This window comes from Chiloscyllium plagiosum, unplaced genomic scaffold (genome assembly GCF_037043375.1).
Source record: "Chiloscyllium plagiosum isolate Xiang-an unplaced genomic scaffold, Cpla_swu_hap1 HiC_scaffold_47, whole genome shotgun sequence".
NCBI classification, from domain to species: domain Eukaryota; kingdom Metazoa; phylum Chordata; class Chondrichthyes; order Orectolobiformes; family Hemiscylliidae; genus Chiloscyllium; species Chiloscyllium plagiosum.
Genome location: NW_028270185.1, coordinates 20,944,910 through 20,972,867, shown reverse-complemented (window position 1 = coordinate 20,972,867; position 27,958 = coordinate 20,944,910). Strand labels below are relative to the sequence as shown.

The window sequence follows — 27,958 nt, the reverse complement described above, 5'->3', positions numbered from 1 at the left end:
TTTTGGTGGGTGACCTTTATAAATAATCAGCTTTTAGGAAGGTAACTAACTCACCTGCTGATTAGGGTTAAAATCAGCTCCAAATCTGTCAAACAGCTACTTCTCAAATGCTCATCAAACTGGACTTTGGCCAATAACAACATTTGCAACTTATCTTGCACAAATGCAACCAGAAAAAGGACAAAGGGATGGGAGAAAAAGTGCCAAGCAAACATAACTGAAATAATATTCTCTTTCATTGATTTTTAGAACCATGTAGTACAGAAGAGAGCCTTTGGTCCATCGGATCCGTACCACCAAAAATACACTTTAACCTACATCAGTCCCACTTTCCCACACTGTTGTGACTATTGAATATTATGACACTGCAAATGTTATCCAAGTCCTTTTGAAAGGTTGTGAAGTTACGCAACTCAACTACCATCCCAGGCAGTGTATTCGAGACCACTGTCACTCAAATCCCTTCTAATCCTCCCGTCTGTCACTTTAAAGGTACGCCCCTTTTTTCTTGACACTTTGACTAAGAGGAACAGCTGCTTTCTATCCACCTTGTCCATGCACTTCATAACCTTATACACCTCTAATAATTCCTCCTTAAACTTCTCTTCTCCAAAGAAAGCAACTCAAATTTATCCAGCCTCTCTTCAAAGCTGAAATGTTCCATTCTATTCTGTATTTTTGGTGGTACAGAGCAACATCCTCTACATTCACTTCAGTAGAATCATATTCTTCTCGCTAGTGTGGTGATCAGAACTGCACACAGTACTCCATCTGTGATCTAACCAAAATTTTGTAAATCTCCAATACAATTTCCCTGCTCTTACAATTTATGTCTCAACTGATAAAGTCAAGTGTCCCATATTACTCTTAACTACTGAACTATTAAACTGTCCAGCTACCTTCAGTCATCTGTGGACAAGCACCCCAAGATCCTCTGTTCCTCTATGCCTCCCAGCGTCCTGCCATTCATTGAATTTTCCCTTGTCTTGTTACTTCTTCCAAAGTCCTCATATTTATCAGAGTTAAATTCAACCTGCCACTGATCTGTCCATCTGACCAATTCACCTATATCTTCCTGTAACCTAAGACCTTCCTCACCAATTTTTGTCTTACGCAAACTTACTGATTCATCCCCCATACTTACTCATCTACATCATTTATGAACATCACCAACATTAAAAGATTTGGTGCTGATCCCTGCAGTATGCTACTGGACAGTGGCCTTCAGTCACACAAACACCCTTCTACCATAAACGTCTGTCTCCTGCCACTAAGCCAATTTTGGGTCCAACTCGCCATTACCTTGGATCCCATGAGCTTTTATGTTCTTTACCAGTTTCCTGTGTGGTACTTTGTCAAAGGCCTTGCTGAAATCTATATAAACTACATCAACTACCTCCTGTCATCATCATAGCACCCTTGAAAAATTCAATCAAATTCATCAGGCATGACTTACTCCCAGGAGAAAAATATTTAGTAATACCAGTTGCCAAAGATATCACATGCAGGTGTCAAATTGCTGTATATGATTAATACTGAAAATATAAAGTACATTTCATTTAGAATTTAATGTGACACTTCTAATTTATAAATGTATTTTAATATGCATTTATCCTTCCCATAACCAGTTACTTCCAAAATAAGCTCTCTACTTCAAGCTTCATCATGGCAAGTGGTTATCAGGAAAGCAGAGGAAATGCTTTAAGGATCTTCATAAGGTCTCCCTGAAAAATTGCAATATCCCCACCATCTTATGGGCATCTCAATCAAAGACTGCTCATAATGGAGAAAAGCATCGCAAAGGTGCCAACCACTTTGAGCATCTCTAACAGGCTCAGCTGGAGGTCACGTGCAAGATAGTAAGCACATGCCAAAACCTCTTCAGATATCATTGCCCTACCTAGGGTAGGATGTATGGATCCAGCACAGAATTATTTAGTTGCCTCAGGACCCAAAACACAAGAGTGGAAGGAAACTGTCTGTGCTCATGAGGCACTAAGAAGGAAAATGGTCCTTCCTGTACTTTTTCTATAAATTAGAAAATTTCAAAAATACCTTTGTTGAAATCAAAAGCATTGTCATCCTAGTTTGCAGGAGTTAGTTCTGACACCTACTAGGCCTGTTGGGTCAAATAGTGTGAATTCCTAAATTCTGTCATCTCTTTGTCTCATTCTGGCCCTCCAGCTCTTTTCGCATGTTCATTGGCACTTTATCTTTTTCATTCCTTTCTCTTTCTGTTTGATCATTCACTCTGTTTTATCAACCTGAATTTGTCTTTTTCTCAACTCATAGTATGGAAGATTCCACACTGCATTATCTTACTTGGGCCCTTATGTAAATCTCCAATGTTGCAAGGACAAGGTAAGGTGTTGATTAATAGCTCAATTTGATTTTAATTATTGATTTTAGAAAGTAAAAAACATTTCCAAAACACAAAATATTCAACTATTTTGCTATTATTGATTTGCAACAGATAATTCTATTGCAACAGTGGTAAAATTTTGGGGCTGGATCTTTCCATTTTTGACAAAGTGCGAATATCTGGAGGGGCCCTCACTGTGAGGCCTTGTGAGATTTCTCGCCAGAACTTGTCAAACTCATCTCATTAATTACCCATCTTGTCCACATGGTGTCTCTGTCATTCCATTTACCTTAGCCCCATTTTACCATGCATCATTCCCAGAACAACTCACCACTCACCAGATATTAGATTAGATTACTTACAATGTGGAAACAGGCCCTTCGGCCCAACAACTCCACACCGACTCTCCGAAGAGCAACCCACCCAGACCCATTTCCCTACACCAAACACTACGTGCAATTTTGGCATGGCCAATTATCTAACCTGCACATCTTTGGACTTCCATATCTTCCAAACAATAAACATCCCTGGTGCCAGCACCTTCTGCCAAGCACTAACAATCCAAAATTGCCCTGCTCTGTCAAGGACACTTTTGAACACATTAGAGAAGGGAAAGATGGCACCATGATTCTTCAACATCTCCAACTGGGACCTAGCTGTACTCGTTTAGGGGTGAATCAAATGAGGGGCACCCTTCTGGCAGGAAAGCCAGTGTCATTAGACCCTGGCAGCCTGGTCTGAGGGCATCACCCATGTCAATGCCATCTCAACAGTGTGAAGGAATGACCAGTAATGTTGCAAGAACATCACTTTCCCTGCTCCACCAGGGTAAGTGCCTCACTCATTTCTCTTCTACTTCACTCACACTATCTCTGCTATAGCACTCACCCTCCCCCACTTAGATTCATGCTCTGCCACTCTGCAACTTCTTCCCTCACACACTTTCATTCCCTCCCAACTTCCCACACAACTGCATGGCCATTGCATAGCCTCTGCATTGCTGCTCATTCCCTCAAACACCTCCCCCTCTTGGCATATGTGGTGAACATGCCAAATTTGGTCATACACTGTCAACCCTTGAAGCCAGGGTACTCCTGACCATGGACAAACTCTCCCCTCCCACATGAACCTCTTCCCATCCATGCTTTACCATATTCCCTCTATAACAATACTGTTACCCCCACTCTTCACAACTGTCATCCTGACACCCCCCAGCTTGCAGCTCGCAATCCCAAAGAATAGAAATAGGTTCCCAAATCTTCCTCTCGCTATAGCAGCACCTGATGATTTCTTCCAATGTTTCTCTCCATTTCTGTGGATGAACCAAATGGACTGATCGTGACCTACTCTCTGAACTGAAGAGGCACAAACCCTCTGATCAAGATCACCATGACCTGATGACCAACCATAGCCAATTCCCCTGGACTGGTATGGAAGACTGCCCTTGACCTAACTGTGCTGTGAACCCTTAATTGTAGTATACCTCTAAGGACTTCAGAGAGGACTGTTGCCCTAAAACTTTGAGATACGGCTGCTTGCTTGCTGCACATGTGGTATGTTTTCCCATATGAACTTCTGGCACTTGGTGCAGGTGTGAGATTGGCATAGCGCACTACATACATGCCTGTCTCTTGACTGACGCCTGCTGACCAGCAGTGCAAGATGCCCTGGTTCTGTGACTGGACAAGACAAGGTAAGACATGGGCACTGCGAACTTGCAGGTAGGCACTAAATGAATGAATGCTATGACAGCAAGCTCTAAACTGCAGTCTAGTCTACCGCATGGGTTGGGTACCAATGTCTGCATGCACAGTGCCCTTATTGTAACCTTACAATGCTAGTTGCTGGTGAGCCTTTCAATGCAAGTCTGAGCATCCTGCAAGTGGATCAGAGGTCATGAGAGTTGCAAATGCTGAATGCCAACATCTATGGATCAGGGGTGTCTGTGGCTGGAGCCTTTGGATCGTGCCCTGAGACAAAGTTTGGTTTTGAGCAGCATGAGTCTCTTTGCAGCAGCAACCCGCTCTGATTTCCATGTCAAAATCTCCCAAAAATTAGTTTGTTTGGTACTTTTAGTAGAATAGAAAGCTGAATATTAATCAGATGAGTTGAACTATGAATAAAATTTTTAACAGGCAATATTCTCCCTAAACAGCAACTTGCCAATGTTTAGCAAGAAAGCATAAAAAGGGGAGTGAGATGCTCTCAACATAGAGATGGCCGCACCAGATTTATTGCCCAATTCTGCCACAAAACTTGCCATAGTACACCATGCTCAGACCCCTAAAAGATTCCTCCTTTTTTTTTAGTTTTCTCAAAGTGTCTTCTTAGTCATTTGACTGTGTCATAGACAAATAAACTTGTGACAAGACAAGTATTTCTCAACTTGTTGGCAGAAAGTGTGATGTAATTTCAGAGAATTTAATGAGATTTTTCCTCTTGCAACAGTTCCTTTGCACTTCTTTTATCATTCTTGAATCCTTCTGAAACAGAGTAAACAACTTTGCAGTTTTTTTCTGCCTTGTCAGCACCCCATAGCACTCACATAATCTCAGTTATTTATGTGGACTACATTTTTTTCTCTAAACCACGCTGAATGATGGTATGATTAAAACACTATATTGGATTTTGATTCTGAATCAGTTATCTAGATTAATAAATTTAAAATTGAGATATAAACATATGCAAATGACAACATCTAGATCTTTTCAAACTGCAATCTACTTCTGTCACAGTTTAAGCAATTTGTTCACATTGTTGTAAAGAATATTAAGAATGTGTTCCTTCTCCTTATCTCCCTCCCCACTCACATTTTCTTCAGTTGTCAGGGGAAACAAAAGCAAGTATTTTCAAAGAACTAGCACTGGTAAATCATGGAGAGGAGGGCTTAAATACACTGTGGTGGTCCTTTACATATTAATATTTGCAGAGTTCAAAATCAGATAATTAGCAATGGCTGGAGACATCTAAAGAATGAAATATCTCTGTCAATCTATTGTAATAGCATTAGATTTCCTGTTTATTCCTTCCTAAATACCTTACCCTCTCCTTGTGCTCTAATGTTATCCAAATCAGGATGATATAGGATTGTTCAGCTTAATACCATCCAAGTGAGGTGTAAATAAATGCCATTCTTTAATCAAACATCTGAGAAATACACAAAACAGGTGTTTTGGAGACTTTTCAATGATATTTTCCATCCTCTCACAAAAAATAGTAATAGACCCAACAATAACACATGCTACAATAAAGAGGAATCTTCATTGAGAATATTAATGTCTAGGATATTATAAATTTTTCATGAACAGAAGCATAAAATGGAAAAGAAGCTCTACTGGACTGTAAAACAGATTGCCTTTCATCGTTACCTGTTTTGCATTACCATCCAGGAAAGATTTATACTCTGGGATTCAAACTCAGGGCTCCAAGCTTTCAGTTCAATACATATTCTTGCAGCTACTATGCTGCTTGGCATGCATGCTGCCTCAACCTTTAAGATCACTTTAAGATCAAACTGTCACCTTCCTCAGGCAGGGTGATATATCTGGGCACTGCAATTTTCTGGTATGGTAAAGCTCATCATAATTTTATTTTGCTTGCCTCGCTACAGAAAAAGCTAGGGATTCCAAATAATAAATTGCTAAGACATAAATTCATCAGACCATAGGTACACACTTCTAACACTGATCATACATACTTTGCAAACATGAAATTGACCAAGATGAAATGTTTCTGTGCCTGAATGCCATTTTAAATCTCAAATATTGATCAGTGCTGAGCTATAACAATGAAGGGTGTGCATGGGTCACAGAGCCATACAGGATAGAAACAAGCCCTTTGGCCCACCATGTCTTTGCTGACCAACAAATACCAGATTAGATTAGATTCCCTACAGTATGGAAACAGGCCCCACGGCCCAACAAGTCCACACCGACCCTCCGAAGAGTTACCCACCCAAACCCCTTTTCCCTTTGACAAATGCGCCAAACATTATGGGCAATTTAGCATGGCCAATTCACCTGACCTGCACATCTTTGGACTGTGGGAGGAAACTGGGGCACCCGGAGGAAACCCACGCAGACATGGGAGAATGTGCAAACTCCATACAGTCACCCGAGGTTTGAATTGAACCTGGGACCCTGGTGCTTACACTAATTACATTTACCTACATGTGGTCCACAGCCTACTATACCCTGATACGTTAACTGCTTGCCCAGATGCTTCTTAAAGTTGCAAAAGTACATGTCTCCACCACTCTATCACAAAGTATATTCTATATTTCTACCAGCCTCTGGGTGAAAATAATGTTTCCTCAGATCTACTTTAAACCACTTACTCCTCACCTTAAACCTATGCCCTCTGGTCTTAAACACATCTGCCATGGGGGACAAGATTTTCATGATCTACCCTTTCTATGCCTCTCATCATTTTGTACACCTCAGTCAGATTCCCCCCTCAGTATCCTCTACTCCAGGCAAAACAAATCCACGCTATTCATCCTGTCCTCATAACTGAGACTTTCCATCTCAGGACACATTTTGGTAAATCTCCTCTGCATTCTCTCCAGTACAATGAGGTCCTTCCGATAATTTGGTGACCAGAACTGCACACAGCAGGCCTAACCAATGTTTTATAAATTTGAATAATCAAATCCAGAGATAACAAAGGAATGGATGACATTTTCAGCAGCAGATGAGCTAAATCACAGATGTTGTCAGGCAATAGAGAGGTAGAAATGGGCAATCTTACAGATAGAATGGATTTGTACAGCTTACAAGAAACACATGCAGCCTGCCAAAATGAAAGCACAAGAGTGCAGTCTGAATAACCCAAACATTTATTTTATTTTAAAGAAAACTGGACTGTGCTAAACATGCTGCATGTTTGTGTGGTTCGGTTGATATTATATTGCCTCTGAAATGTTGCTTAAGGTCCCACTTCAGGAGTTGAACCGCTGTCTGTGTGGAGTTTGCACGATGTCCCCATGTCTGCGTGGGTTTCCGCTGGGTGCTCTGGTCTCCTCCCACAGTCCAAAAGATGTGCAAGTTAGGTGGATTGGCCATGCTAAATTACTCATAGTGTTCAGGGATGTGTAGGTTAGGTACATTAGCCATAGGAAATATAGGTTAGGGTAGGAGAAAGGAATGGTAGGATGTTCTTTGGAGGGTTGGTGTGGACTCGTTGGCCCGAATGCCTGTTTCACACTGTAGGGATTCTAAGAATTCTAAGTAAAACATCAAGGCTGAGGTTCCAGTGCAATAGTTAAGGAGCATAGCAGGATCAGGAGTTTCATTTTTTGAATGAGGTATTAAACCAAAATCTTGGTCTGCCTGTTTAGGTGAATGTAAAACATCCCAGAGCACTATTTTGAAGAAGGGTTGTGGAGTTCTCAATGATGTCCTGGCAAAAATGTATCCCTCAATTAAAATTATAAAAACATTATCTGGTCAATATCACATTGTTGTTTGTGGATGTTTGCTCTGCACTTACAAAGATAGTTACTCATCAAAAACATACTTAATTAACTGTGAAGCCCTTTGAAACATATGGTTGTAAAAAAAAAGTTTTACCAGTTTTATTTTTCCAGCATTTTATTTTATTATTTCAGAATTCCAGCAGTTTTTGTTTCATTATGTTAGGGAGGTAACATAGTCAGATATCCCTTGAAAGCTTGTAAAGGATCGTAATTGGTGAAGGAAATATCTTGACAAAATACTTTTTAAATGGTAGAGCAATTGTTTAGTGACTTTTTTTTCCCAGATAAAGGATTGCCACACAAAAAACTCCTGATCTCAGCCATACCTTTGTACAAAGTGCACAATGAAGACTAGATGCTTTCCCAGGTGGGAAGAAGAATATTAATTAGATCAGAGGAAGAATCATCTCAGGTGATGCATTTTGTGAGGTCTAATAAGGGAAGGATGTACACAGAGAATGGTGGCCCTTAGGGAGTCTTGATGAAGAAGAAGACCTTGGTGTACAAATACATAGATCCCTGAGGGTGTCAGCACAGATATACAGGGTGCAGAAGAAGGCATATGGGAATGTTTACCTTCATTAGCCAGGCATAGAATATAGGAGCAAATCCACTGTAAAGGACCACTACAGTGTACTTAAGCCCTCCTCTCCATGATTTACCAGTGCTAGTTCTTTGAAAATACTTATAAAATATTGGTTAGGCCTACTATATGCAGTTCTGGTCACCAAATTATCAGAAGGACCTCATTGTACTGGAGAGGATGCAGAGGAGATTCACCAGAATGTTGCCTGAGATGGAAAGTCTCAGTTATGAGGACAGGATGAATAGCGTGGATTTGTTTTCCCTGGAGTAGAGGATACTGAGGTGTACAAAATGATGACAGGCGTAAAAAGGGTAGATTGTGAAAATCTTGTCCCCCATGGCAGATTTGTCTAAGACCAGAGGGCATAGGTTTAAGGTGAGGAGTAAGTGGTTTAAAGCGGATTTCATTACTCCAATGCACCTATAGCTGGTCTCCAACCTTCGAACTTTCCTAAACCTGAGATTACCCAAAATGTTCATATTTACTGGCCCACAATACTTAATTTTAAAACGCATCCTTTTTTGCAGATCTCTCCATGGCCTCACCCATCCCTGTCACTGTAATGTCTTCCAGGTCCCACAACCTTCCAAGGTATCTGTGCTCTTCCAATTCAGGCCTCTTCAGCATCTCTGATTTTAATCATTCCATTATTGCCGGCCATGCCTTCAGATGCCAGTGTTTCAACTCTAGAATTCCCCTAAAGTCTGAATTTTCATCCTCAAGGTAGGCAGTGAATCATAGAATCCCTAGTGTGGAAACAGGCCATTTGGCCCAACAAATCCACACCGATCCTCTGAAGAGTATCACACTCAGGCCCATTCACCTACATTTCCCCCTGACTAACAAACCTAACCTACACATCCATGAACACTATGGGCAATTTTGCATGGCCAATTCACCTAACCTGCACATCTTTGGACTGTGAAAGGAAGCTGGAGCAGCCAGAAGAAACCCATGCAGACACAGGGAGAATGTGCAAACTCCACACAGACAGTCACCTGAGACTGGAATCGAATTCAGGTCCCTGGCACTGTGAGGCAGCAGTGCTAACCACTGAGCCACCGCGCCTCCATAAAGTGGGAGGAAATTACCTGACTTGGCCCAGCTGCCTCAGAAGTAATTACACAGGGACGGGATTTTCACTATTAGAGAGCGAGTGTGGATCAGCCCACCAAGGAAGGACCAGGTGGAGAAATGGACTGTTCAGAAGGCTTGCATGAATGTTGTGGAACTTTGTTCAAAACCAGGAAGGTGACATAGTGCAACTCAAGGTTGTTTTGTTTGCAGTGAACTAGGACTATTTAATAATTTCGCCAACTCCACAATAATGGATAGGAATAGTCACACCTGTCCCTGCAATGGAGCTGGCCAAGTTGGAAGCTCCAGGTGCACACTCACTACCTAAATCAGCCTGTACCCAAGATTAGAAAACCCTGTGAGTGGGGTCAGGAATCCCAGGTTTGGGACGCAACTACCAATTTGAAAAGGATCACAAGTTATCCTCTCTCTTTACTCTTTTTAAACACTTCAAAAAGCAAGCTTTGGTTATTGGTTCTAATATCTTCAATGCTGGCTCAATGTCAAATTTTGTTTTACAATGTAGCACTGATGTGCTTTGGTATTTTACTACATCAACTGTTGTGTCGAAATGAAAAGATTATATTTGCAACAATTCACCAGTACAACTATTTCCTCTAATACTATTTCTTTTCTTTGTTCATTCAGAAACGGCAGGTTCTTGTGCAAATCAAAATTCACTTCAGCAAGGACCTCTCTATTGGCTGCAAAACATTCGAGGAAAATGTTATTTACTCTTATTATAAACCATGTACAAAAAAGTCTGAAATATATTTGTATCCTTTCACAGACCATCCGCACAATCCTTGTTCCTGAAGGAGCGGTTTTCTATTCCAAACTTTCCAATGTAGTAAGAATTAGTTTGCTATTGAGGGAATTGTATGAGACTCTAATTTCATTTCTCCATTTGCGACCAAACCACAAGCTAAGATTCCTTTTCTTCCAAAGGCAAATGCTGCAGCATCATATTCCAGCATCATTCATTCTTCTGTCAGAAAATTGTATGTAGCCATTTTGAAGTCATCAGTTTTTCTTTCTTCCTGTGTGTTTCAACATTAAGCGACTGGTTACTGTATTTTTGATCTAACTGCATTGAATATCAGTTATGAAGATATATGTTAAGCATGAGTTTACATTTTTTTGTGAAATGTTGTTTTTGTACAACACAATATATATTAATGATTTGATATGGGGACCAAATGTATTTGTACACCAAGGTCTTCTTCTTCATCAAGACTCCCTAAGGGCCCACCATTCTCTGTGTACATCCTTCCCTTATTAGACCTCACAAAATGCATCACCTGAGATGATTCTTTCTCTGATCTAATTAATATTCTTCTTCTTCCCACCTGGGAAAGCATCTAGTCTTCATTGTGCACTTTGTACAAAGAAGGGCTCATGCCCGAAACATCGATTCTCCTGCTCCTTGGATGCTGCCTGACCTGCTGAGCTTTTCCAGCAACACATTTTCAGCTCTGATCTCCAGCATCTGCAGTCCTCACTTTCTCCTTATCAAACTTCTAACTCTAATCTCAATATTCATCATGTCCCTCTCCTCAGTGAACACTGATACAAAGAAATCATTCAGAATCTCACCCATTCTTTCAGGTCTGACACACAGCCTTCCTTCCTATCCTTTAGTAGACCAATTCTTTCTCTAGTTACCCGCTTGCTTCTTATATAAGAATAAAAGACTTTGGAATTCTCCTTAATTCTGCTCGCTAAAGCTATTTCTTGGCCCCTTTTAGCCCGCTTGATTCCTCGCTTAAGACTGGTCCTACTCTCCCGATATTCCTCCAGAGTCCCTTCTGTTCTTAGCTGCCTAGACCTTATGTACACTTCCCTTTTCCTCCTGGCTAGTCGTATGATTTCTCCTGTCATCCATGGTTCATGAATCTTGCCTTTCCTATCCTTTGCTTTCAACGGGACATGCCTATCCTGCACTATCTTTAACCTATCTTTGAAAGCCTCCCACATATCAAAAGTGGGCTTCCCTTCAAATAGCTGTGTCCAATCCACATTTTCCAGCTCCTGCCTAATTTTGATATCATTGGCCTTTGCCCAGTTTAGTACTCTTCACGTAGGACCACTCTCATCTTTGTCTACGAGTATTCTAAAATTTACAGAATTCTGGTCAATGTTCACAAAGAAACCCACTATCGCAACTTCTACCACCTGTCCTGGCTCATTCCCCAACACCAGGTCCAATACGGCCCCTTCCCTTGTCGGACTATTGACATACTGCTCTAGAAAACTCTCCTGGACGCTTCTTACAAATTCTGCCCATCCACACCCCTGACACTAAGTGTTTCCCAGTCAATGTTGGGAAAATTAAAATCTCCCATCACCACTACCCTGTTGCCTCTACATCTTTCCATAATCTGTTTACTTATTTGTTCTTCTACCTCACGCTCACTGTTGGGAGGCCTGTAATGCAGCCCCAACAATGTAACTGCACCCTTCTTATTTCTCAGCTCCACCCATAATGCCTCACTACTCAAGCCTCCATTGTGTCCTCCTTTAGCACAGCCATGATATCATCCCTGACCAGCAATGCAACTCCTCCCCCCCTTTTACTTCCCTCCTCATCCTGTCTGAAGCGTCTATATCCTGGAACATTAGTTGCCAATCATGCCGTTCCTTCAACTAAGTCTCTGTGTCAACTCATGGCAGCATGTGACCCTGTCCCTCATAGGCCCCATTCAAATATGGCAGCTCTTATCCACTATCTTTTGCCCTTACACTTTCCATGCTAACACGAGTATATCTCAAGAGCAATACTCAGATGAAATGAAATAAATTTTACAACAAAATTCATCATCAAAACACTCTAATTGATAAAAGTCCATTCAAAACATTTAAATCGTTTCATGCACTTAATCTCTTATAAAACCAACACCTATCAATACTTTCACATTAAAGGCAGCTAATCTGTCAATAAATTACCATTCTGGACCAATAATAAAATCCGTCTTGGACCACCCAGTCAGTAAGGCACTGCAGTGCCTCTTCTTCTTCAGGAGGCTAAAGAAATTCAGTATATCCATAAAGACCCTCACCACCTTTTACCAATGCACCATAGAAAGCATTCTATCTGGATGCATCGTGGCTTGGTACAGCAACTGCTCTGCCCAGGATCGTAGGAAACTACAGGAAGTTGTGAACACAATCGAGACCATCATGCAAGTCAACCTTCCATCAATTGACTCTATCTACATTTCTTGTTGCCGTGCAAAGGCAGCCAACATCATCAAAGACTTCTCCCACCCCGGTTATAATCCCTTCCAACCTCTTCCATCAGGCAGAAGGTGCAAAAGCTTAAACACACATACCAATAGGTTCAAGAACAGCTTTTCCCCACTGTTATTAGACTTCTGAATGGAAGTCTAGTGTTGAACTTGCTTTTTGTACATCTTTTGTCACCATTGTTAATAGCTAACCCAAGAATGCAACTTTAAAAAAAAGGTTTTATGATTTACACATGAAAGAAGTGAAACTATCACTGTATTCTAACAGATGAAAGGCTTAACAGACAATCAATTTTTCAATGTATAATTTCAGTTACATCACACTGTAAATTTTTGCTATAAATTCTGTGTTACGATCGAGCCCTCCACTATCACCTGATGAAGGAGCGTCGCTCCGAAAGCTAGTGTGCTTCCAATTAAACCTGTTGGACTATAACCTGGTGTTGTGTGATTTTTAACTTTGTCCACCCCAGTCTAACATCGGCATCTCCAAATCAGGACCATTCAAATCACTCTTAATTCTGCCAACTTTCATTTGATATATGTTGATATATGATTTTTCTCAGCTTCCCCCTTTTTGGGGCCAATCTGATTAATTACAGTACCTGTATCTCAACTGCTTCTGTTTTGTAGACAGTTTGTAATACATTTGCTGCCTGTTCCTGTCTCCACATATTCTGACCTTGGTCATGAATCTACTGAATCATTCAAGCTTCTTGCTTTGACATGCTGTTGCTAGAAAATACATATATTGTGAACAATATTTATGATATGGCCCAGTTATAATGTTCTCCACACCCTCCCGTGGATTGATACCTGGATTGCTACCTTGCTGCAGTGGAGAGGCTTGAGTATTCCATTGATATTGGGAGCAATGACATCAGGACTTCTCAATTCTTCACAGCTCATGGCACAAATGTCAGAGGGGAGGAGCTAAAGTACAATCTAAAACAAGTTCTCAAAGGTGATTCAGAAGATTTTCAAGTGATATCAACGCCTGCAGCTAAGGATGAAGACTGCAGTAGTAGGAAGATCTCCAAAGTCGAGATTGTCCTGCCACTGGAATGGATCTGCGTTCATCAAGGACTGTGTATCTGCTGATATGCAACAGCTTTCCCACGTTAAAAGATGTCCTGCACAAGGTTTCTATGTAGAGGAATTCAACCTACCACAAATACAACACAAGTCTTGCAGCAATCGACTGGGAGATCTGGAAGCCCCTAGCTTTGGCCTGGCACTTAGGTGGTGGAGTTTGACTCAGTCATTTCACTTTTGGAACAAGAACAGGAAAATGTTTGGCAGCATTTATCATGACTGAGTAGCCCACTTTAGGATCCAATTAGCTCAGCTTGCACAGGGAAGGGACTGTAATAGATGTCCTAAAAATAGTCTGTTCTGTCACCAACCTGGCTGGAAAACTACATTCTGAATGCTCACCTATCTGAGGACTGAAAACCAAAGTCAAGCTTGATCCCAGAACCAGGAATGTACAATTGTTCAATTGTGAGTAATGAGCAAAACAATCATCTGGAACTGCCCTTCTTGCCTATGAACCAATGTACTTTGATATTAACATTGCTGCCCTGCAGGAGATACCAACAGCAAACGATGGGCTGCTGAGGGAAGCAGGTGATAGCTATACCTTCTTCTGCAGAGGAAAATCTCCGGATTAACACAGGATACATGGAATTGGATTCACTATCAAGAATAAACTCATCAACAAGCTCTTGGAACTCATTACTGACATCAATGATCGACTCATGATTCTTCACCTATAACTTACCAAGAATCAGCAGTGAGTGCTTATGCTCCAACATATTCTCATCCCTAAGGAAAACAAAATTATAATCCTTGGCAACTTCAACACCAGGTTTGGAAAGGACTGCCAACTCTGGAAAGGAATATTGGAAAGGAAGCAGTTGGGACTTGCAACACCAAAGAGATTCCCCTGCTCACCAAATATGCAGAACACCAGCTGGTCATCACCAACACATTGTGCTGCCACAAAGACAAGTTCAAGACTTTATTCGAGGTATCCACAATCAAAGCACTAGCACATAATTGACTACATCAGCATTCAACCCCAAGACCAAAAGAATGTTCTCAATACCAAAGCAATGACCAGTGCAGATGACCACTGACAGACCACCATCTCATCCACTCCTCTACATCCAGAAACAGCTGTGACACAGTAACAGAACGGAAAAAAGCTCAATGTTGAGTCACTTCAAGAGCCATTCAGGCTAACAAACTTCCAACAATGTCTTCACTAATAAGCTCTAAATAGTTCATATTAATGGAGTGGAGGAAATCTGGAAAGACCTGAAGACAGCCATCACCTCATGTTGTGAAGAAACAAGAGCTACAACACCATGAAACACCAATGACTGGCTTGGCGAGAATGACCACATTATCCAAGAACTCATTGACATGAAGAGGAAAGCTTTTCCTGTCTGCTAAAATGACATTACAAGGCAATATATGGACCCAACACTCTTGGCCTCAAACTGGTCTGGTGTAAGGAGGAAGTATTTTGCAACATAGAGAAAACATCAGTCTCTAATGGGCTCTGATGGGAGAATACTTCAAAGAACTCATAAATCTATGATACAGTAGTAGATAAGAACCTGTTGAGGAAATCCCCAACTCCATATTGAAGATGATCTTGGATTCCCATCTAATGTGGCATAAGTCAAAGCTGCCATTTGACATGTGAAGAATGGAAAGGCTGCAAGAATGGACAGGTTTCCACTGTGAATTTTCAAACTTGAAGAGGCAGAGCTTACTTGTTATCTACATCAACTGCTCTTGAAAATCTGGGACAAAGATGAATTCCTTGCCGATCTCAGAGTTGCTGCTGACACCACTATCCTCAAGAAAGGAGACAAAGTAGATGTTGGGAACTACCAAGGAGTCTTCCTACTCTCCATTACCAGAAAGATTATCACCCAAATCTACCAGTCTCTGACAAATTCTGTCCAAGCTAATGTGGCTTCTGAATAAACTGTGGAACTACGATCATGATTTTCAATGCTCAGCAACTGCGAGAAATTCCAGGATCAACACCAACCACTGTATGTGGCCTTCATTGATCTGAACAAGGCTTTTGACACAGTCAGTATGGAAGTGCTATGGAATATCCGATCAAGGGCCGGCTGTCCAGAGAAATTCATCAGAGTCCTCCGTCTCCTCTGCAATAAGATGGCAGCCTCAACTTCAGGAAGACTTAAATCCTTCAACCAACTCAGTCCCAGTCAAGTTCTGGTCCAACCCTCCATTAAGATCAACAGAGAAATTCTCCCAAATGTGAAACATTTCCCCTACTAGGGAAACTACCTGTCATAAAAGGTTGACATCGATGTGGACATTCAACACCACATTCGATCTGCAAGCGCAACCCACATATGCTTAAAGATGAGAGCCTTCGATGATCACAATATCCAGGCTGATTCTAGATCTTGTGTATGAGGCAGTCAGCCTTCTGACTCTTCTATATGATTCTGAAAGCTGGATTACATCTAGGTGCCATCTCAAGGCCCTTGAGAAGCAACAATGTTTCAGAATGATTATCAACATTAGATAGTAGGACAGGTGTACTAATATCAGCATCAAGTATCTAAAAGGGAAGAGAGTATCTAAAGTAAATGCTGATCCCTTAGAAACATAGTAAAGAGAAATGACTATGGGGAATGAGGAAATGACAGAGACATTTTATGTTTACCTTCACAGTAGAAGAAATAAGTTGCACATCAAAAGGGCAGATTGGGTACTAGAAAGTGCAGGGGAACCAATGCATTTAACTGAACGAGAGAAAAAAAACTGGAGAAATTTAAGGGACTGAATTCCACAAATTTCTAGGAACTAATACCCTACATTCTAGGGCTCGAAAACAGATTGCTGCAAATACTGGAGGCATATTATGATATTATGATGAAGCCCAGGAAGAGAGGTATGAAAGGGGTAGGTAGATGAAGGAATTATGGATAGCAGGCCAGGGCAGAAGAGAAGCTGAATAAGTAATAATGAAAGTTAAGGGTAGTAGAGAATGGGTATTCTGTGCTGAAAGCATACCATGTAATGTGATGATAGGCCTGAGAGTAGGTGAAAATAATTTGCTTTGTTTAAAACAACCCTGTCACGTCAAGACTGGGTGTGGGTGCAGTAAAAGACATAGAAGAATGGAATGAGGCTCTAAAACTATTGAACTGTATACTGAGTCCCAAAGGCTGCAGGATATCCAAGCAGAAAATGAGATGCTGTTCTATAAGCTTTCACTGAGGCTTGCTGAAACATTGCAGCAGGCTTGCGACAGAAATGGCATGGGAACACGGTGATGTTTTGAATTGGCAGGCATTTTTTACCTCCTCATTATTTACCTATCCCCTTTCATACCTTTCTTTCTCTCTAGGTATCCACTCTCTTCTTCCTTTGCCCAAACCCCTCACCCTCAACCTCATCTTCAGCATAAATAATGGTTTCTCCTAGCTGCTACCAGTTCTGATGAAAAGGTGAAACATTAACTCTGCTTTCTTCTCACAGATGCTGGCAGACTTGCTGAGTTTCCCCAGAAATTTCTGTTTTTGTTTCTATTCCCAATTAACCAAGATTATGCTAAAGCACATGGCATGACTATCCAAAGAGATCCCATGAATTTACGGATCCACAGTGCTTTGTGCTCTGATTGCCCTCACATCTGAGTAATGGATGTAGCCATGGAGGACGTCAGATAGATTCAATTCATAAGGTTCCCCTTCGGCAAAGGGCAACCATTCCCAGAATGCCAGAAAAGGTTGCACAGAGGTTCATGTTGTGAGTTGGCAGATCTATCAAGCCAAGGTATAAAGTATACTTTTACATTTTGGGCTGTGAACTTCAAAATGGAAAATTATACTGCTTTAAATCTGGGGCCTGTGGAAGATTTTTTTAATCACTTGTGGAACATGTGCACTGCTGGCTGGCCAGCATTTATTATTTGTCACTAGCTGCCCTTGAGCTGCCTTCTTTAACTACTGCATCCACATTATGCACGTTGATCAATAATACCCTTAAGGAGGAAAGTGCAAGATTTTGACCCAGTGACAGTGAAGGAGCAGCGATATATTTAAAACATCAGGATGGTGAGTGGCTTGGAGAACTTGCAGGTGGTAGTATTCCCATGTATCTGCTACCCTTGGCCTTCTCGAAGGAAATGCTCGTAGGTGGAAGATGCTGTCCAAGGATTTGTGGGGAATTTCTGTAGTGCACCATGTAAATTAGTACACACTGCTGCTACTGAGCATTGGTAGTAGAGGGAGTGGATGCTAATGGATGTGGTGCCAGTCAAGCAGGCTGCTTTGTCCAGGTTGGTGTCAAGCTTCTTGAGTGTTGTAGGGAGCTCCACCTGTTCAGACAAGTGCAAAGTATTCCATCATACACCTGACTTGTGCCTTGAGGATGGTGAACAGACTTTGGGAGTCAAAAAGTGTGTTGTTTGCCGTAGTATTCCTAATCTCTAACTTGCTCTCTAACCACTTTGTTGCTGTGGTGAGTCCAGTTGAGTTTCTGGTCAATGGTGACCCCAAGGATTTTGCTAGTGGGGATTCACCATTGAATGTCAAAGGGCAACGAATAGGTTTCCTATTGGAGATGGTCATTGCCTGGCATTTGTGTGGCACAAATTTTACTTGCCACTTGTCAGCCCAAGCTTGGAAATTGTCCAGATCTTGATACATTTGAACATGGGCTGCTTCACTATTTGAGGAGTCGCAAATGGCGCCGAATATTGTGCAATCATCAGCGACACACTCACTTTTGACCTTATGATGGAGGAAAGGTCATTGATGAAGCAGCTGAAGATGGATAGGCCGAGGACAATACTGAGGAACTCCTGCAGAGATGCCCTGGAGCTGAGATGACTGACCTCCAACAAACATGACTGTCTTCCTGTGTGCCAGGCATTAGTCCTGGAGAGTTTGCCACCTGATACCCATTGATTCCAGTTTTGCTAGGACTCCTTGATGGCAGACTCAGTTGAATATGGCCTTATAGTCAAGAGCTGTCATGTTCACCCCACCATGATGTATTTTCCCCTCAGCCCCACTCGCCTTCCATTTATCTCTCAGCCCCCTTGGGCCACTCCCACATTCCTAATGAGAAGCTTATGCTCAAAATTTTGACTCACCTGCTCCTCGGATGCTGCCTGACCACCTGTACTTTTCCAGCACCACACTCTTTGACCATGAATTCTCTTACTCATTTTATGTCTAGTGGGTCTGCTTTGCTGTCTCAAGTATGCATATTGCCAGCAATTACAATTGCTGCCAGCTCAGACCTTGAAGAAAACGTCAACCATTTGGCTTTGTTTGGAGGTTTTGCTGTGGGCTAACCTGGAATCCCTCTGCTCAGGATATGTCCTAAGTGAGGTATGTAATTGTCTTCACCCAAGCTCAGTTGGACTAGCAAGGGTATTCACTTACATCGGCATACCCTGTAACTCATATTCTCCACTTGCCGTGTTTTCAAATGATAAAGCCAGTTGTCGTGGCTGTTTAAAGTCCTGTTGGACTTCAGCTAGTAGGCATTTTTGCACGTTTGCCTCATTAATCCCATACACCAAACAATCTCTCAGCATTTTATTAAGGGTTAAACCAAAATCATGTGGCTTTGCCAGTCATTTTAACCTTGTCAAAAATCCCAATTTGGATTCCCCTGGTTCTCAAATTGCTGAGTAAAACCGATAGTATCTCAGAATTAGAGGAAGCTTGGGATTATAATGTTCCTTAATTAAATCCGTCAACTCTTGAAAGGTTTTAGCATTTGGTGCCTCAGGGAATGTTAGGCTCCTAATAACTAAAAAAGCTACAGGCTCACAAGTAATTCAGGAGAATTCGTCATTGCTTTTCATTTGCCCCAATGTAATTTGCCCAGAAAAAAAAAGCATTCTTTCCACATACAGGGCGTAGGCTTCGATGGCAGTCATGCCATGAACAAATCAAACTTACCAAATAATGGCATGATGCTAGAAATGCTTTTCCCTAACTCAAAAAAGACTGTTGCAAGTGAATTTCTTCAGAACGTGTTGTAACTACTGAAATAACTTGACAATGGCTGGTATAGAATCATACAATCCCTACAATGTGAATGCAGGCTGTTCAACCCATGAAATTCATACCAACCCTACGAACAGCATCACACCTAGACCCACCTCACCCCACCCTTGGCCTATAACCCTGCATTTCCCATGGCTAATTCATCAACCCTGCACATCACTGGGCTGTGAGAGAAAACTGGAGCACCCGAAGGAAATCCACTCTGACATGGTGAAAATGTACAAACTCCACACAGACAGTCGCCCAAGGCTGGATTCAAATCCACGTCCTTGGCGCCGTGAGGCAGCGATGCTAACCACTGAGCCACCATATTGCATATTACCAAGTCACCCTTTATTTACATGTGGAAATTCCTTGATACTAATCCAGCTCTCTCAGAGGCAGCTGTCAGAATGATAGGATGTCCAACACTCCTGTTCTTTTTTTTCCCTGTCACCAAGTGACCTTTATTTACATGAGCATAGTCCTTGACACTGATCCAGCTAACACTCCTGTCCTTTTTTTTTAGCTCACATAGGACACTCCTGTTCTTATCTATCAGCCAGGGCTCCCTGATTGGTGTAGATTAACATCCCCAATTAGGGAACTCATATTCTATGAGGTCTACCTGGCTGACCTCATTACAATCACTACGGAAATAAACCACTTTGTGCCTAACTAGCCAAAATACTGATGACGGCAATAAAATTGCTTGCTCAATTAAGAATATGAATACATTAAATCATTAAGAAATGGGGAAATATGGTAGACTTGATTTTCCTGTGATTCCCAATACACACCCAACAAAATAGAATGTCCATAGTAAAAGCATTCAGCTTTCCCCATTCCCACTGCCCACCAAAACCCAGTCTATAGCCACCACCCCAATCTTCACCTCCCAGGACTCTGGCTCCACCCCAGACTCTGCTGTACTTTCTAGGCCCACATAAGGCACCAGACCCCTGGAACAATTAATCAAGGACTCCTCTGAGGACTCTCAACGGTCCTCTGAAATTGGCCTAGCAAGCCATTCAGTTATAGTGTCATAGAGATGTACAGCATGGAAACAGACCCAACGTTCCAATGCGTCCATGCCGACCAGATATCCCAACCCAATCTAGTCCCACATGCCAGCACCTGGCTCATATCTCTCCAAACCCTTCCTATTCATATACCCATCCAAATGCCTCTTAAGTGTTGCAATTGTACCAGCCTCCACCACTTCCTCTGACAGCTCATTTCATGCTCGTACCACCTTGTGTGTGAAAATGTTGCCCCTTAGGTCTCTTTTATATCCTTACCCTTTCACCCTTAACCTATGCTCTCTAGTTCTGGACTCCCCGACCCCAGTGAAAAGACTTTGCCTATTTACACTATTCATGCTCCTCATAATTTTGTAAACCTCTATAGGGTCATCCCTCAGCCTCTGACGCTCCAGGGAAAACAGCCCCAGCCTGTTCAGCCTCTCGCTATAGCTCAAATCCTCCAACCCTGGCAACATCCTTGTAAATCTTTTCTGAACCCTTTCAAATTTCACAACATCTTCCCGATAGGAAGTAGGCCAGAATTGCATGTAATATTCCAACAGTGGCCTAACCAATGTTGTGTACAGCCACAACATGACTCCCCAACTCCTGTACTCAATACTCTGACAAATAAAGGAAAGCATACCAAACACTGCCTTCACGATCCTATCTACCTGCGACTCCACTTTCAAGGAGCTATGAACCTGCACTCCAAGGTCTCTTTGTTCAGCAATACTCCCTAGGACCTTACCATTATGTGTATAAGTCCTGCTAAGATTTGCTTTCTCAAAATGCAGCACTTCGCATTTATCTGAATTAAACTCCATCTGCCACTTCTCAGCCCATTGGCCCATCTGGTCCAGATCCTGTTTTACTCGGAGGTAACCCTCTTCGCTGTCCACTACACCTCCAATTTTGGTGTCATCTGCAAACTTACTAACTGTACCTCTTATGCTCGCATCCAAATCATTTATGTAAATGACAAAAAGTAGAGAACCCAGCACCGATCCTTGTGGCACTCAACTGGTCACAGGCCTCCAGTCTGAAAAACAACCCTCCACCACCACCCTCTGTCTTCTACCTTTGAGCCAGTTTTGTATCCAAATGGCTAGTTCTCCCTGTATTCCATGAGATCTAACCTTGCTAATCAGTCTCCCATGGGGAACCTTGTCGAACGCCTTACTGAAGTCCATGTAGGTCACATCTACTGCTCTGTCCTCATCAATCTTCTTTGTTACTTCTTCAAAAAACTTAATCAAGTTTGTGAGACATGATTTCCCACGCATAAAGCCATGTTGACTTTCTCTAATCAGTCCTTGCCTTTCCAGATACATGTACATCCTGTCCCTCAGGATTCCCGCCAACAACTTGCCCATCTCCGAGTTCAGGCTCACCAGTCTATAGTTCCCTGGCTTATCTTTACCACCCTTCTTAAACAGTGGCACCATGTTTGCCAGTCTCCAATCTTCCGGCACCTCATCTGTGACTAACGATGATACAAATATCTCAGCAAGAGGCCCAGCAATCACTTCTCTGGCTTCCCATAGAGTTCTCAGTTACACCTGATCAGGTCCTGGGGATTTATCCACCTTTACCCATTTCAAGACATCCAGCAATTCCTCCTCTGTAATCTGGACATTTTGCAAGATGTCACCATCTATTTCCCGACAGTCTATATCTTCCATATCCTTTCCCACAGTAAATACTGATGCAAAATATTCATTTAGTATCTCCCCATTTTCTGTGGCTCCACACAAAGGCTGCCTTGCTGATATTTGAGGGGCCCTATTCTCTCCCTAGCTACCCTTTTGTCCTTAATATATTTGTAAAAACCCTTTGGATTCTCCTTAATTCTATTTGCCAAAGCTATCTCATGTCCCCTTTTTTTCCTCCTAATTTCCCTCTTAAGTATATTCCTACTTCCTTTATACTCTTCTACGGATTCACTCGAGCTACCTGACATATGCTTCCTTCTTTTTCTTAACCAAACCCTCAATTTCTTTAGTCATCCAGCATTCCCTATACCTACCAGCCTTCCCTTTCACTCTGACAGGAATATACTTTCTCTGGATTCTTGTTGTCTCATTTCTGAAGGCTTCCCATTTTCCAGACGTCCCTTTACCTGCGAACATCTGCCTCTAATCAGCTTTCGAAAGTTCTTGCCTCATACCATCAAAATTGGCCTTTCTCCAATTTCGAACTTCAACTTTTAGATCTGGTCTATCCTTTTCCATCACTATTTTACAAGTTATAAAATTATGGTCACTGGCCCCAAAGTGCTCCCCCACTGACACCTCATTCTCCTGCCTTGCCTTATTTCCCAAGAGAGGGTCAAGTTTTGCACCTTCTCTAGTAGGTACATCCACATACTGAATCAGAAAATTGTCTTGTACGCAATTAAAAAATTCCTGTCCATCTAAACCTTTAACACTATGGCAGTCCAGTCGATGTTTGGAAAGTTAAAATCTCCTACCATAACTACTCTATTATTCTTACAGATAGCTGAGATCTCCTTACAAGTTTGTTTCTCAATTTCCCTCTGACTATTAGGGGGTCTATAATACAATTCTAATAAGATGATCATCCCTTTCTTATTTCTCAGTTCCATCCAAATAACTTCCCTGGATGTATTTCTGGGAATATCCTCCCTCAGCACAGCTGTAATGCTATCCCTTATCAAAAACACTACTCCCCCTCCTCTCTTGCCTCCCTTTCTATCCTTCCTGTAGCATTTGCATCCTGGAACATTAAGCTGCCAGTCCTGCCCATCCCTGAGCCATGTTTCCGTAATTGCTATGATATCCCAGTCCCATGTTCCTAACCATGTCCTGAGTCCATCTGCCTTCCCTGTTCAGCCCCTTGCATTGAAATAAATGCAGTTTAATTTATTAATCCTACCTTGCCCCTGCCTGCCCTTACTGTTTGACTTGCTTCTGTTCTCACTGTACCCATCTCAAATTGATTTCTTTTCTCACTCTCTCCCTGAGTCACACCCCACCACCTTACTAGTTTATATCCTCCCAAGCAGTTCTAGCAAATTTTCCTGCCAGTATATTAGTCCCTTCCAATTTAGGTGCAATCCGTCCTTCTTGTACAGGTCACTTCTACCCCAAAAGAGATTCCAATGATCCAAAAATGTTAATCCTTCTCCCAAACACTTGCTCCTCAGCCATGCATTAGATTAGATTAGATTACTCACAGTGCGTAACCCACCCAGACCCATTCCCCTACATTTACCCCTTCACCTAACACTACGGGCAAGTTAGCATGGCCAATTCACCTAACCTGCACATTTTTGGACTGTGGGAGAAAACCGGAGCACCCGGAGGAAACCCACGCAGATACAGGGAGAATGTGCAAACTCCACACAGAGAGTCGCCTGAGGCGGAATTGAACCCGGGTCTCTGGCGCTGTGAGGCAGCAGTGCTAACCACTGCGCCACCGTGCCACCCCCGTGCCACGTTCATCTGCTGTATCCTCCTATTCCTGCCCTCACTAGCTCGTAGCACTGGGTGTAATCCAGATATTACTACCCTTGAGGACCTCCTTTTTAAATTCCTGCCTAACTCTCTGTAATGTCCCTTCAGAATCTCAACCTTTTCCCTGCTTTGGTTCCAATGTGGACAACGACCTCTTGCTGGCCTTTCTCCCCCTGTGAGAATATTCTGCACCCTCTCTGAGACATCCTTGATCCTGGCACCAGGGAAACACCACAGTTCATCAGGCCATTCAGAATGGCCAACAAATGCTGACACACACCAGCTACAAATCAAACACACCCCCTACAAAAGATGACAAGTAATAGAAATAATATCACGTAGCAATGCTAAAACAAATAAAACTCTTTTATTTTAGTACCATGCCCAAACAAAGCCCGTCCGAGTTAGCAAATGGAATGTACCTTTAAATCCGTTGGCTCTTGTAAATTGACAGCTGCAGGAAGCACGTGATGCACGTCAATCAGCAATCACGTGATTTGCGTCACTCAGCCAGAGCACGTTCATTGGTAGATGTGGCTGGGGAGGCGGGATTAAGTTTCTACTTCCGGTTGGCGCGCTTTTCTGGTGATATTATCGCCGGTTGGTTATAGCGAGGGTCAGCGAAGAAGGAAGGTTTATTCTTGATGTGGGGTGGGGGGAAATACTGAGAAAGTTAGGTCTAATTCAACTGATCTTTCCAAAGATAGAGGTATGGTTGACTTTAAAATATTTCTGTGACGCAATATCGTGTGAAGCATGTCTTCTGTAACATAAGGTAGTGAAGGAGTTGCCGAGTGTTTGGAGCGGTCTGTATTTGGCTTGAGTTGGTATTCCCGAGGGCCGCCTGTTGCTAGGGTTGTGTTTGAAGAAAAGTGAGCTTCATGAATGCGTATCCACTCGCTTTCACGACTTTGAAGCTCCTCGTGCGCGCGCGATATATTATTGGATAATTGCCCAAAAAAAGTACCTTTTTAAAGCATTTTAATTGGCAAACAAAAAGGCTGGTCTCACAGAAATACAGTGTAGTGGTCCAAACGCACAATGACAATCTGAGGGCAATGATGAATCTCATCCTAGATCGATTCTGCTAGTTCTTATGAACCGCCTCGAAACGTTAACTATTTCCTTCTTCATAGATACTACCCCAGACTTGCTGAATTTCTCCAACATCCTCTTTTTCCTGGTATTTTTGACCTATTAATTTCTAAGTTGGTGTTGTGGTTCTGTTCGCCGAGCTGGGAATTTGTGTTCAGACGTTTCGTGCCCTGTCTAGGTGACATCCTCAGTGCTTGGGAGCCTCCTGTGAAGTGCTTCTGTGATCTTTCCTCCGGCATTTGTAGTGGTTTGAACTACCACTATAAATGCCGGAGGAAAGATCACAGAAGCACTTCACAGGAGGCTCCCAAGCACTGAGGATGTCACCTAGACAGGGCACGAAACGTCTGAACACAAATTCCCAGCCCGGCGAACAGAACCACAACATCGAGCACCCAAGCTATAAATCTTCGCACAAACTTCTAAGTTGGTGCCCTTTTGGGAAGGACCTATGCGACTCGTTGAATTGGAAACCATTTACAATGCTGATGGACTTGGGCAATAGTTTGCTAATTATGTAAGTTAGCTCACTGTGCCGGAAGGTTTGTTTTCAGATGTTTCATCACCATGCTAGGTAACATCTTCAGTGAGAGTCTTCAGTGAAGTGCTGGTGGTATTTAGAGGTTTTGTTTTCTTAAGGTGAGTGTCGTTTCTGGGTTTTTTTTCAAGGGAAGGTAGATGGAGTATAAATCGATATGCTTATTGATGGAGTTTTGGTTAGAATGCCATGCCTCTAAGAATTAGCCATGTGCCTTTTTTTTTATCTGTCCTAGGATGTGTATGTTGTTCCAGTCAAATGGTCAGGCAGCATCCAAGGAACAGGAGAGTTGACGTTTCAGGCATAAGCCCTTCTTCAGGAATGGATTCCTGAAGAAGGGCTTATGCCCGAAACGTCGTCTCCTGTTCCTTGGATGCTGCGTGACCTGCTGCGCTTTTCCAGCAACACATTTTTAAGCTCTGATCTCCAGCATCTGCAGTCCTCACTTTCTCCCAGTCAAATGGTGTCCTTCTTTGTGTATATGTTTGGAAACTAGTGATGGTGGGTTGTGTCTTTTGGCAGCTAGTTGGTGTTCATTTATCCTGATGGCAAGTTTCCTGCTTGTTTGTCCAATGTAGTGTTTTTTTACAGTTCTTCCATGGTAGCTTGTAAATGACATTAGTTTTACTGCAGTGTCTAATGGATCCTTTTGGTTCATTAGTTGCTGTTTAAGTCTGTAGGTAGATTTGTGGTTACCATGATGCCAAAGGGTCTGAGTAGTCTGGAAATTATTTCTGATACACCTTTGCAAAGTAATGTGCCGATAGTTTTTGGTTGTGTTGTGTCTGCTTGTTTGGGTTTGTTTCTAAGGAATCAGCGGATTGTGTTTATTGGGTATCCGTTTTTCTTGAAAACATTTGTACAGATATTTTTCTTCTACTTTTTGGCGTTCGTGGGTGTTGCTGTGTGATGTAGCTAATCGAAATAATGTCTTGATGCAGCTCTGTGTGGGTGTTGGGATGATTGCTTTTGAAGCAAAGTATTTGGTCTGCGTTTGTTGACTTTTTTTTCTCTCTGTAAATGCTGGTTTGAAGCTCTCCGTTAGTTGTGTATGTCAACTGTCACGTCTAGGAATGGGAGTTTGTTGTCGTTCCCCTCCCATTCTTAGACCTGATAGTTGAATGTACAGTTAACGGAAAGCTTCAAACAGGAGATAATCTGTTCTGCTTTTCTTTTTGTTCGTGTTTCAACTGGAGTGTTTAAATAATTTGTTTTGCTTAAAGCTGAGTGGTTTAACCAATTACATCCTACCTGGAACACCCATTTCACATCTGCCTTTAAAAGAAGAAAACTTTTAGGCCTTAGGCTACCTTCTTAAAATATTTTGAGGAGGTCTGGTCTGGTCCATAAGTGTGGGTGCAGGCCATTCAGCCCATCACATCCACAGCAAACCTCTAGAAAGCATCCTTCACAGACCTGTCCCATTACCCAATGCCTCTAATTCTGCATTTCCCAAGCTAATCCATCTAATTTTGCACACTAATTTTTTATCTAATTTTTTAGTCACTATGGGCAACTTACCATGGCCAATCCACCAAACTAAACATTGTTGGAGAGTGGGAGGAAACCAAAATACCCAGAGAACTCCCATATGCACATGAGGAGAAAACGTGCCAACACCACACAGATAGTTGTCCGAGGCTGGAATCAAACATGTGTCCTTGGAGTTGAACTATCAGTACTAACCGCTGAGCCACTGTGCTATCTGAATTGCATCTGGAATGCAGTACCTTGTGTTTAACGTTTTAAAATAAAAAAAAGTTAGGGTCCAGGTTGCCACCTTTAATATATTGAGGCGGTGTAGGGCTCATGCTGTTTATTATCAATGATTTCAATGAGCGTGTACGAGGTGTGATTAGTAAATTTTGCAAGGCGAAAGTGAATACTGCAGATGCTGGAGATTAGAATCCAGATTAGAGTGGTGCTAGAAAAGCACAGCAGGTTAGGTACCTTCCAAGGAGCAGGAAAATTGTCGGTTCGGGCAAAAGCCCTTGAACAGGAAATC

General features: G+C 42.2%; 2 protein-coding genes across 5 annotated transcripts in view; both read left to right on the top strand.

Moving 5' to 3' along the window:
* Nucleotides 1-13,185, top strand: part of rnaset2l (ribonuclease T2, like) — a 55,834-nt gene extending 42,649 nt beyond the window's left edge. The window contains exons 9-11 of one of the 4 annotated variants that reach the window (XM_043681031.2): nucleotides 2,293-2,361; nucleotides 8,952-9,015; nucleotides 10,150-10,263. In XM_043681031.2, the coding sequence (XP_043536966.1) occupies nucleotides 2,293-2,361; nucleotides 8,952-8,987 (105 nt within the window). In that variant the 3' untranslated portion in view covers nucleotides 8,988-9,015; nucleotides 10,150-10,263. Of the gene's footprint in view, nucleotides 1-2,292; nucleotides 2,362-8,951 lie in introns of all 4 variants that reach the window. The other 3 variants (XM_043681027.2, XM_043681029.2, XM_087984046.1) reach the window with 3 other exon arrangements.
* An 11,812-nt stretch (nucleotides 13,186-24,997) lies between these two features.
* Nucleotides 24,998-27,958, top strand: part of LOC122542896 (adenosine deaminase domain-containing protein 1-like) — an 89,798-nt gene continuing 86,837 nt past the window's right edge. Inside the window, exon 1 of the mRNA XM_043681025.2 lies at nucleotides 24,998-25,029. The gene's annotated coding sequence lies outside the window, so the exon portion shown is untranslated. The remainder of the gene's footprint in view (nucleotides 25,030-27,958) is intronic.